Source organism: Prenolepis imparis, unplaced genomic scaffold, assembly GCF_030444845.1.
Source record: "Prenolepis imparis isolate NDT839.2.m4 unplaced genomic scaffold, iyPreImpa1.0 SCAF_2, whole genome shotgun sequence".
Classification (NCBI taxonomy): Eukaryota; Metazoa; Arthropoda; class Insecta; order Hymenoptera; family Formicidae; genus Prenolepis; species Prenolepis imparis.
Window position 1 is genome coordinate 11,185,468 of NW_028141160.1, and position 12,915 is coordinate 11,198,382.

The 12,915-nt window shown below is 39.3% G+C and overlaps 1 protein-coding gene across 5 annotated transcripts in view; it reads left to right on the top strand.

Moving 5' to 3' along the window:
- The window catches only part of LOC145933172 (puratrophin-1), a 322,624-nt gene that overhangs the window by 222,184 nt on the left and 87,525 nt on the right, over positions 1-12,915 (top strand). For all 5 annotated transcript variants that reach the window (XM_083032711.1, XM_083032712.1, XM_083032713.1 and 2 more), the window contains one exon: positions 4,810-4,927. In XM_083032711.1, the coding sequence (XP_082888837.1) occupies positions 4,810-4,927 (118 nt within the window). The remainder of the gene's footprint in view (positions 1-4,809; positions 4,928-12,915) is intronic.

Here is a 12,915-nt window from a genome sequence, read left to right on the forward strand (position 1 = left end):
TAATAAATCAATAAAATATGTAAATTTCTAATGTGCAGTAATCTCCTAAATATTATAATATTCAATTTTAAAAGCGAGATTACATAGTTTTGTAATTTTTTAAATTTACAGTTTTAGTAAAAAAAATCAAATAGTTTTGAGTAATGGTTTAATTAACGAATTACTTACTAACAAAAGTATTTATCATATGAACGATCATATGATCCGACGTTGCACAACCGAAGTCGACGGGAGGCTAACTAGTCGCGGTCATTAATTTGTCGCGACGAAGTTACGATCGTGGAACTTCCTCGTTGGACTTACATTGCGAGAAACTTACGGTGCTACTTGCCGCGGCAAATGTATAATCGCCGATTACCCTAACAAGTACGTAGTAGTGCATCGAGGCGACTAATTAAGCGATTATAGCATCTCGGGTGAGCTAACGAGTGTTAATCCACAGGCGAGTCGTGCCTGTTTGAGCTCACGGGGGTCAATCTGCCGCGAGCCTAACCGAGCATGACGACGAGCTTGCTTATCAACGTGTTTGCTGAAAACCTCATTTCGCGGTCAAAGGCACCACACTTTTCTCGTTTGATTATGTAAACGCAAATATCTTTGTTTTGTAATTTCGTTCTTTTCATGCGCTCTTGTGAGAAACATTTTATTTAATTAATAATCCATAAATATGGAATAAAGGAGAAATCTGGAGTAAAGGAAAAATAGGAACGCAAAATAGAGAAAAGAAGAAAGATTATTATTATATATTATAGTATATATTTAAAAAAAAATTTTTTTTTATGCCTTTATGACTTTAAACTCGAATAATATTTTTGACAGAAATCAGCTGATAACTGTCAAATTAATTATTTTTGCTCTATAAGCTCTGTAGCTCCTTAGCTCTTCCCTTTTTGCTCTACAGTGCTACATAGCTTATATAGAGATACAGCATTTTAAAGAGCATTTTTACAGAGTAGACCCCTAAGGAATCATTGGCTTTTTTTGTAATAGATTAAAATTGTAAAGAGAAAATATATTGAAACGATCAGATGCATCATAAGATTTCGCGAGTTATTATTTTTTACAGAAACTCTCAATAATCCATCTAGTCGACTAATTAAGCGATTAATCGCCTACGGATACGATCAAGCATTAATCTATGATTAAATTGCGGTTGTATCGCATAGTATAGACTGTTCTCCGGCTTGCCATAGCAAAATCGAAAATGATAATTTATCAAATCGCACGTTATAGCCCAGTTATTATCAATAAACTTCGCGGCCGCCGCCCGCTTCGGCACGTTTCATTTTAATAGAAATCGATCGAGACAGAGATCTGCGCGAATAAGTAGGAAATTAGGGAGACGAAAGAGAGAGGCTGAAGATAGAACAGGCGTGAGGAACTGAACGCGTGATGGGCAGAGAAGAAGGGAAAGAGGGGGAGTAGGACAAACGCGACCATGTAATTAGAAATCACGGGATTTACGGGGCATCGGGCAATAAATCCAAAAAGTAACGGCTAATAGCACGCATATTGACGTATCCATCTGACTATCGTTCATCTTTCTCACGAGTCTCATCGCGTGCACGCCCCGTATCCGCGACGCGCGCCTCGCGGCTACTCGCTCTCGCTCGTTCACGCGGCGAGGACGACGAGACGAAAGGATCGACGCCTCCAGAATGAACTACGGGGCTTTCTTCTCAGGGGGGATGCAATGAGGAAGGAAAGAGAGAGATAAAGAGGAAGAACGCGTCGCGCCGCGGCCATAAGCATGCTTGATTTACGTTAAAAGCCGAGTCGGGGCCCGCATTGAGTCTTTATCGAGTAGGAGTGAGACGATGATGATGAACGATCGGCGATTTGTAGAGGTGATCGTCGAATGCGCGCATATGCGAAACGGATATGTATCTATATACGTATGTGTATGTGTGCCTGAACGAATCTGCTGATCATCGTAACCCATATCCCGCGTGCACAAAACGCGCTTTGAGAAGATCGCTTTGTGCCGGTAGAAAAATTGCAATCACAATCGTCTTTCAGCAGTTCGTTACGTGCGGTATAGAATCTTATCAGTTGTCGTTTCAAATGGATTCTTTGATAGAATCTTCATTTATTAACCATAAATTCTTAAACGTATTTGTTGGAAATTGATATTCAAATTATGCATTATTTATATCTATTAAAATTATATTAAATTTAAATTAAATTAATTAATGGGGATTTTTTTTTATCTGTTCAGAGCTTTAAAACTTTGCTTATTATATAGCTTTTTAATTTTATTATATGCATATTGTCTGAAATAATATTTTATACATTTCACATAAGTATATATAATATTTTATTATATATAAAATTATAAAACATTTTATCATGTATTCAATATCGATTACGATATTTGATGCTCCATTTTGATTTCTATCCCGATAAAGGCGATTTTCTAGCACAGGCAGTTCGGGTTAACGTCTTTATTCCACGAGAAACCCCTCGCTCTCGCAATGGTGCGCCAGTAATCGATCGGTTATGGTAATCCGAGCGAGCGTCAAGCGCGATCGTTAAAAAAGCTACCCGCCAACCGTGCGGTTACGGTATACCTGGTGCAACCGCCACGTACTCGTAGCGATAAGCGGTCGCGATGCGTGCAGTTCGATTAACGCAACAACGGGTGCGCGATCGGTTGTCCGTCGTGCGTGAAAAGAAAGAAACCCACGGAAGAAACGCCCACCTCTCTACCTACGATCGCAGCTGATCGTGGAGGCGATGCACTGATTCGAGAAATTTCTTTCGACGTGTTTGTAGGACGATTGACACTTTATTAACCAGACACAGATAAATATTATCCTAATACTTGAAAAGATTTTTAGAAAAATTAGAAAAATTTATTAGGAAAAAAACTAATGAATTTATTGTCACATGCATAAGAAATGCGATTTTTTTACAAGATTATTAATTTTTCACATTTCTTCTGATATATTAGCAATACAACGCAAATGTTTTGTCACGATGCACTATATGCAACATGTGTATGCATAATTAGTTTTTAAGATATTATATAATGTGTTATATTATTATTATTATTATTATTATCTCTGATATATATTAGAATACATATTACACTCGATACACATTAAAATTAGATTTTTAATGCATTGGCAAATCATATTGTTACTTGATTAATTTATCATCTCAACAATTATTTATAATTATAGGATTGAATATCATAGATCAAGATGATAGAGCGATAAATAATGATAGTAATGGTGAAACTCGTGGAAAACTAGAACGCATTCTATATATAGTATTACTGTTATTTGTATGAAAAGCTAATTGATAATGCAAATTAAGAAGAGAAAAAAAAGAGAGGCAGAGGCAATTCTGCGTGAAATTGGGCAAATAATTGCAGTTTTCATAACATTATAAAAAGAAGTACAAAAATTGCGCTTTTATAGACTTTAATAGTTTTTATACGATGTTTCCTTATCATCGTTGGACAATTATTATTGTGTTACCACGTAAATAGCGAGATAATGTCGCCGCGAATTATCATTCACGCCTTGGGCAAGTACCTTCAGAAGAGCTTCAAGGTGTTATGCACGTATTTATGAACTGGCAACGCGATGCGTTCGTAATCGTGTGTCTCGTAAAACTCTACACCTCTATCCAGTAGGAGATTAATGTACTCACGTATTTAATATATCTCTTAATTTTGTGTTCACAATGCGATTTATTTATATCTAAACGCATTATCTGTTAATATAAAAAAAATATGAAATCTTTTTTAATCTCGAAATGTTGTTTAAGATATATACAATGTAACGTTAGATTTTTAGGAATAAAAATAGTCTTAAATCTAATTTTATCTTTTGATAAAATAATTGTTTTAAATTTATAAATTTTAATTTAGAAGATTATAAGATAAGTACGGGAAATTTTTTTGGGAGATTTAAATACACGTTGTAATTTTTAATTTTGTCGATCTTGGGATATTTTATATATTTTAAACTTGACAAAATGTTTTTACAAAGTTACATATCTATTTCTTTATCTTTCTTTCTATCGATTTCTACAAATGTCTTTTTATTTGATGTTTATCTGTAAGGCAATAAGTATGAAATTAATTAGTAATTAACTTTCACGACTTTTACTTACAGACATAGCGTCTTTCGAACATTATTACGTTCTCAAACATAGATTAGCTCTAAGCAATGCTAAAAGGCGTCGGCTATATTTAATGATCAGTAGTATATAGCCGGGGTTACGACCTCGGCATCACGACCGCAGTAACACGGATGAAAACGAACTGTTACTCAGCGTTATCTATTACGATCACGGAATTGTTTAGAATGTCACTGCTGATACATATTTTACCCCGTAGCTAAAAGACCTTATTCAAAGTGAGATGACCTACTCCCGAGATAGATACAACTTCTAAAAGGATGTCATTTAATAATTTATTACGGGCAGAGAGATTGCAATCGGCAATCGCTCATCATGAATCGAATCATGATTTATAATCAACCGCGCTTGCCAACGTTTACTGCCCCATTGAAATAATTCACGTTGCACAATCGTATATGTATCTATACTTGCGACGCAAATTAAAATATGCAAGGAGATAATGCCATATGTGCGAACAAATTAAACTTCTAGAGCATTACATCTCTTTAGAGAGGTAAATTTATAACACAATGATAATTTTGAAAATAATATATATACGCATAAAACATGCCCTTGGTTTTAAAATTTCTTACAAAGAGAAATCGGTACATTTGATAATTTTCTACATCAAATATTTGTAATATTAATCAAGACTATTCTAATTGTTTGTTGCAGGATACATAGACGTCGTCGGGAGACCGGTTATCGAATTCGAGGACAACGTGTCCACAAGGGAAGACCTCTCCGTTAGAGAGACATCGTCTTTTCTGCTCTACCTCGCTCGTCTACCCAGGTACGTGTCTCATATAACATTCGCATAATGCATCAACCTCCGGAGAAGGTCGAAATCATCCTACGGAGTCGCGGGATATCGATAAATCAATCGGATTATATCGCGAGATCAGTCGCGCGCCCATTGGACCGCACGCTATAATTTATGAATTCGATTAGCGCGCGGCTCGCGATAATTTTTGCAAAGAGCATTTTTAACCCGCGGAGAGAAAGAATTCTTCACACTTTACGGCTGCGGCGCGCCGGCGCGAGACACCCATTTATTACAACGGCATCTGTACTCCTCAACGAGGCCGTTGTAGCCGATAATAACTGAAATCATCCGACTCCGAATTGGCAATTTATTAATCCCGGCCGACAGAGAGGAAGGAGCGCGCGCGCGCGCGCGAACGCTTTCCGCTAAATAAACGTGATCGACGCCGGTGTCGGTAATAATTATAATTTTCCACTGTCATGAAATCGCGGGCACCGCCCACTATAATCGTCGATGCGGGGCAAAATCGCGGCTCGCCGTTCTTCCTGGCCTCATCGTATCTCGTCCTACAAGCTCTCTAACGAAGCTTCCTCTCATTTGTAAGCTATTCAATTAACGCGTTTACGACGTGCCTACTGATATAGCACTTTCTAACATCGGTGCAACACCGATTAAATACCGTGAGAACGGAATCGAACGCAAATCGACATGTATTCGATTACGGAAAACGTATACGTGTTGCGTATCTAATATTCGATAAGATAGTTATCAATGAGTTATTAATTATTAAAAGCATTAATTAACTTAAAATATTGAAAACTAAATTTTATTGATCATAGAGCAAATGTGAAATATTATAGCGCCTAATCTATATGTTCTCTAAATTGTGTACACATTGCTGTTCGATTTGTTTGAATTTATTTAAGATAAAATCATGAAGTAGCTGAAAATTAATTAAAATGAAGAAATTAGAAGAATAGCACGTATCTTTTTTGCAAAAATTACTTTCTGAATTTTTACTTCTTCGTATGGCGCTTATCGGCAACGTAATAATCGCGACGTCGTTTGCGATTTTTTGCCGCGCTCTTGACCGGCAAATATATTCACATACTTTCTAGCTCATAAAACATACGACGGTGGTCTCGCATATATCGGTATCGATCATCCCGCGGCTTTATGACTTTCCGCGCAACGACGCAATCTCGTATACGCAAATGAACGGGAGAAGAGCGTCCGGAAAGGCGGGAGGAACGAGACAGAAAGGACGAAAACGAGAAAAGCGCGTGCTATCGCGCTCGGGGCGTTTCTCGGCGAGAAACACCGTCGAGATCTATCTTTCAGCATCTTCGACGCGAGCGAGGCAGAGCCTGCCTCGTTTCCGCGTCGGCATGGGAAAAAGTTCGCGACGGAAAATTTCCGCGATTTCATCGAACGCCGCGTCTATATACCGCCTTTCATCGGCATCTCTCTCTCTCTCGGTGCGAAGTTTAACTCACGCAACTGATAGCCTGTCCCCGCGGGCTTTTCGGAGATCGCGATGTATCTCCGCGGGAATAATTGAAGGGATCCCTGGAAAAATATCGCGCTTTCGTCGATCGCACTACGCAGGAATTAATACGAATTATTACGACGAAAAGATTACACCGCCGCGCCGTAACGAAATGTATTCTGGCTGACCGGATGATTTTCTGTGTCGATAATAAGCGAATAAGAAACTCGCGCTCGCGATATTGGAACTCGCGAAAGCGATTTATCTCTCGCGTTCCCAGGATCGGTAAGCGTGTCTAGGCGATACTTCTAATTTATCGCAGCCGAGTTATCATCTCGCTTGGCCACAATATGCATTGTTACGCGTCGATATCTTTCGTTGCCGGAAGAAAAAGACTCGGAAACGCGCTATACGCGAATACGTGGACTACATATCTCTCGTCGCGGGATCCGCGACGAAAGGTGGTGTCATAATGATTCTCTAAGCGGAACACGATCGCTATAAATCAGCGTGCCGGTTATACGTGTACATTGTGCGCGGCGCGAGAGATTCATTAGCATTTTTTCGCGCGACCGCGGTGGGAAAGCGCGACGTTGACATAGCGCCTCGCTGGGCTATCGGTGGCAGATTACTTCGCGGATAAGTCCGGCGATGCAGATTTATTATTGCGAACAGAACGACCAAACGACTGGGAACCTCCTCGCCATGAAATTGACCCCGGAATTTCCATATACACGCTCGAAACGCGCATACGAAACTTTATATGTACAGAGTTTGTGCATTATCGTACCGTGTAATATCTCGACCAGGCATAAAAACGGGCGGCACTCTTTCATTTCATCATGTAATCACGCGGAAGAGCGTTTAATCGGCAAATCGCGCGTAATAAATGGATAGTTAGAAGTTTGTTATGAATCTGGGACGCACATGCATTCCAATTAGGCACAGATGTGCGCGATTAATTAAGTAATTTTTGAATAACATTGGAATATAAGTGAGCGACATTTTAACATAAACTAAATATTTTTATATAATTTAAAAAAAATATTGACGATATTTTTTAGCAGCATACAGATGTTTACACTCTTAATTCTTATCGATTATCGATTTTGCCTTTCCAAAAACAAAAAGGAGTCTCGTGTGTGAAAGGGATTAAAAAATGTACTGTGCTTCGACCACGTCTCATTTTCGCAGATAGTAAAGTGGCGAAAGCGCGGTACATATCGTTATCGTGCATTGAATGCACTCATCTGCATGTCTGCGAGTATCGATATTTATTGGTCGATTGAAACGACAGATGTGAGATAGGCAACTTGTCGGCTAATAATTTCCATTTTAATTAAACTTCCTGAGTTTGCATTTATATTTATGCGTTTACTTACACAGACTAGCTTTTATTCACGGTATTATTTTTTTTCATAAACTTTATGTATTTCAGTTTTTTTTTAATTTTTAATTTATTTTTCTTATGTGGACTTGTATTAAAAAATATTAAACTCGGAATAAAACATGAAAAATGTTTTTAAATCATTTCGATTAAAATTATTGATATATAATAAGTCAAATGCGCATTTTTTAATATATATATATGTTAAATAAATTATCAAATTTCTGTTATCAAATAATGCGAAAAAATAAAATATTTAACTAAAAGCAAATTGATGTATAAACGATGAAACCTTAAGGGAATATACGTGTAACGGATCTGTACAACTTTCTTAATTCAAGATTGTCATAGTATGAAGTAACAAGTCACGTTTCACAGTTGCTTTTGCAGTGGCCGCCTTGAAAGCTTATATCTCACACGGGAGAAATATATTAAGCGTCAAGCGAGACTCCCGCGGTTTGCGTTACGCGTAATAACTGGATTGGTCGCGGTGAAAGGTCGAATCACCAAAAGTAATTCGCAAATGCATCGCCAGGCGAAATTGACCTCGAGTCGTCTTTCACCGTTAACTCGCATCACCAGTGTTGAATCGGAGCTTTGATCATTATATTAAGGAGGAGGGTAAAAAATTGACTGACAGATGTACTCGCGTAAAAATATATGTAACGTAATATGTATTCATGTCTTATTAGCAAAACTTTTTTATCGGGTACATTTATACAATAATAATTATTTATGATAAAAAAAGTGTCTAGATAATTTTTCTCTTTCTCTCTCAAAAATCAGCTTGACATGACTTATACGATTTATGTAAAGAACAGCTATTTTGCAATCGATAAGTCTAGTAATGCGTCCGGTATTCATCGCGACTAGATAACCTGCGACAAAATAATTAATAGACGATTGCGCGAAAACAAACGGTAGGTCAGGAAACATCTCGGTGGCTGGCAATCTGTCGCGTATGTATCGTGCAGAACGGAAAGTCACGAGCGGCAAATCGCGGGATGATAGGATCGCGGGGATCTCTCGTTGATCCAGTTGTGCACCTGACCGCATTTGCGCATGAGTTATGGACGCGCATCAATCCTTTTACCCTGCTCTCTCTCCCCCGCGTCCCCCATCTCGAGAAATCGGCATGATCGTCTTCTTGCCCTCCCTCCACCGACACAAGCCACCCTCCGTTTGTGCCGATGGTAACGGTAACGACTTCGGCGAAACGTCCCTCCTCGTTATCGCGCTCGCTTTTCCCTCCGGGATGAAGATTCGTGACTGCAGTTTACTGACCTACTTGCGAGATCGTATCTGTGCTATCTGTGCCTCTCGTTTTTTGTGCCGCCGTCACCTTTTCATCTTTCTCTAATTGCTGTCTTCTTATTTGTCCGGCCTATTTCCCTCCGCACACGCAACTATTGCGCTTAATTCTAGAATGGAGATTTTAAAACAAAATTTATTGCCTAATTTCTGCGCTTATTAGTTTATCTCCTATCAGAGTCTTTTTGTTTTATTAAAGAAAATTTTACTCTGATCGCATTCTTAGAGAAATTATATTCCATTGGTCTTTCATATTCATTTAAATTTATTCACGTAACATGTAATCATATCTTCATGTATGTTTTATTGTGGAGATACGAAGGTTTATACATTTTTTTATAACGAGACATATAATCGCGGCTTGCTTCATTTTCTCGCTCTCGGCGGGAAAAGCCACGCAATTTTTGCGCAATCGTCTCTCGTTGGCGATGCAATTAACGGCGTGTAATGTTTAAATACCGGCGGTCTTTTACAGACTCGTTAAAATACTATTTACATTATTAGAATATTATTATGAATATAGGTTTGTCCGTTTTTAGTGTCAGTTCGCACGACCTACCGACGTTTCGCGGACGACTTATGCTCCACTTACGTCGAGCTCGACTTGTCGACTTTCTACGAGCTCATCTCGTCCCTTCAACAATCCGAAATTCGATCTTTCGAGAGTCAATCGCTGCGATCAGTCACGTTACAGCTATCGGTTTAAACTGACCAACCGGGTGGTCGAGTATTTTGATATCCCCAGTAAGATTCGATCGAATGATTCTTTTATACGAGATACATATTTCGTAAACACTAATGCAATATATGCTATTATCTTTCGCGCTCATCGATTTTTCTGCATTTTGATTTATTTTGATTAGCGTATTGCTTAATATGAGTTGATAAATCGACAGATTTTAAAAGAGCGAAATATATTTATTATATGTGCAAATATATATTTTGAAAATTAATGTAATCTTTTATTATCTTTTAATTTCTTTTTAAATTTTGCAAGTCAGATAACGTAATGAATTTTTTTTTGAAAGATTGAATATTTATATCGAGAAATACGGTATTCTCTGTTTAAAAGATAGCTCTAACCACGCACTGTCTATCGCGCAGTGATTATCTTTCCCGAAGCTTATTATGGCCGACACGACATTCTAACGCTAACTATTATATTTATCCAAACTTTATGGCTCGTGACTAAGCATCAGAATGGAACTTTGGCTCGATAGAATTCACGACGGAAAAACGCAGAGTCTCGAAGCCATAACAGTTAGACGCTTCCATATGAGACCGTAATATAATTCACCAGGATTCATTCGCCGGGAGATGTTTCCGGGTATGATTCGCGCAGACTGCGTCACAGCCATTTTCTCTCGGTTCGCGAGGAAAAAGAAATTTAACATAACATCATCGTCGCAGCACAGTGATAAGCAGAGTTGAATGGCGATGACGATAACAATCGGCGGGTCGTCCTGCGAGCGCATCGGCAAAAATGTCATTCGCATGGTTCCGGGGTCGCGAAATTATCGTCGTCACACCGGGACTCGCCTCGGTGTCAATTGCGAGTCGACAGTTGGTCGTGACACAGCCTTCATTCGACAATCTTCGCCCACCCAGGACGCGATCGTGATTTTAGACCCTACTGCAACACTCGGAGTGTCCGTACGGCGTACTCGCGCGATACCGAATGCAGCGGTTCTACCGGGGTCTAGGTTGACAATGGTTGCTAATGCACACACGAGAGGTTCTTCCGAGAGTGGGCAGTGATGTAGTTTTGTGTGATCGCCGACAGTATCGGATAAATCCACGTCTGTATACATTTAATGTTCATATGCACTCTGAGAGTCGATACGATATTTTATATGTTTTATGTGATTTTCGTGTTACATCGTGAAACTTTGAAAGATATTGGATTATATTTACATCGAAACACACACACCCACTCGTTCGAAAAAATAGTTTTAAAAGATTTTTAATATTTAATTCAACATCTTGAATTCAATGCAGCGCTCAAGAGATTTAAATACCTGATAATATATTGCCGGCGTTAAGCACAAGGTATTAAACCATCAAATCGTTAACTAGAAAGTAGAAGTGGAAATTAGCGATTGATTGATAAATGCTGCTAACTCTAGACAATCTTGTATTAGATCGGGCAAGAGATTATAATTAAAGTCGTTTACGTTCCATGCGCGCTATGGTGACATTGACTTCCGCTAGCTGAAAGAGAGAAAAAGAGAAAGAGAAAAAGAAAGAGAGACATCTCGTCCCCGTTACCAACGTCATTACGAAAGGAAGTGCACGCCCGCTTGGCATCGCAACGGGATCTCCGGCGAGCGACAAAACCTATCGTGCGGCGCCCTTTCATTAGCTCTCTCGACGTGTGGGACGTGTAATTTAGGCGAAGCGCTAACTGTCAGGCACGCTAACGGACGATCAGTGTCGACACGGCAACCCCTGGGCCTCGTCTTATCGATCTCGTTCCGTTGCCGATGAATTGCATTGTAAAAGGGGGACGAGAGGGGGACGCGACATATGCGCGCTAACACCTATATTTATCATACGTCAACCGGGCGCGCGCGGCGATTATATCGCGAGCTGATGAATCCAAGACGTGGGCGTCGCGTTAACTCGGCGAAATCAAAGTGATTTACTTATCAACAACGATCGTCAGTTCCGAGGGAGCGATGGCTGCTGTGATCTAGCTGTTTTGCGCCGTTGAGTTCCGCGAGTATACGTGTCATTACGGTTACATGAAAACAGCCGATTCGACCGGATAATAGATCTCGCGATGATTCCGATGAGGAAGAGTTGTCCGATCGCGTCTTCTGATCTTCGATTATCATACGGTAAAATAGAAAATATCCGCGAATAATTCAGCTACGTCTGGACAGATTATATACACGAATATGCATCGATGGTCGAGGAACATTATCAGACAATTCAATCTTTTAGCTCTAAAAGATAATATTATATTCATTAAGCTTTAAATTTAAATATTAATTAAATAAAAATAAAAAACATAATCAATTATTATTAAAAATTGATTGTGAACGAGGATTAAATATTTAGGCCTTCGATAACCTTCTCTCCCCAACGATAACATCATTTAAAATCTCACGGTATTGAAATCCAGAAACATGATCTTCCTGGGTTCTCGAACATTACCGTAACTATATACCAGGACGTTTAACGACAGGAAATCAAGACAGAGATTTGATTTTATCTTATATACTACTACCGCCCCAACAAGATTCGCGTACATCGACTCACGTTCAACTCTATGATTTGCGCTATCGAGTTTTACGTGGAGTAGCGACGTTCAGTTGCACGTGCAATTTGAGAAGGTTGTCACGAGGCATTTACATAGGCGTCCCTTCGTCGCACTCGAGAAATTTAGCGTATCAATTATGCCGCGACAGAGAAATCGGAAGAAACGTCGACCGAACGTAACCAGAAGTAGAAAATATAGATTATACGAAGACAGAGAAATATATGCGCGACTCGTAGCCTGTCGTGCTGATGACAATTTAGGATAGATCTCGGTGCACCGCATGGCGCGTACAAAGCTCGACATTGTAATGGATAAACACTGCATCACTGTGCTATGCAGGAGCATGATTACTATACGATTATATACGCAAGAGTACGAGAGGGGTGCCACGGGAGCTGCGTGAGAAATGCAGCATGCTTAATGTCAGCCACCCACGTGTCATAACTTAATGCCGTTTGCGATATCCGATACAATTGAGTTACGTTTAACCGGCTGAAATTACGCTTACAAGCATTTTCAGCTACCGGAGAAACACGATCTTATTATTATACATAACTAGAGAT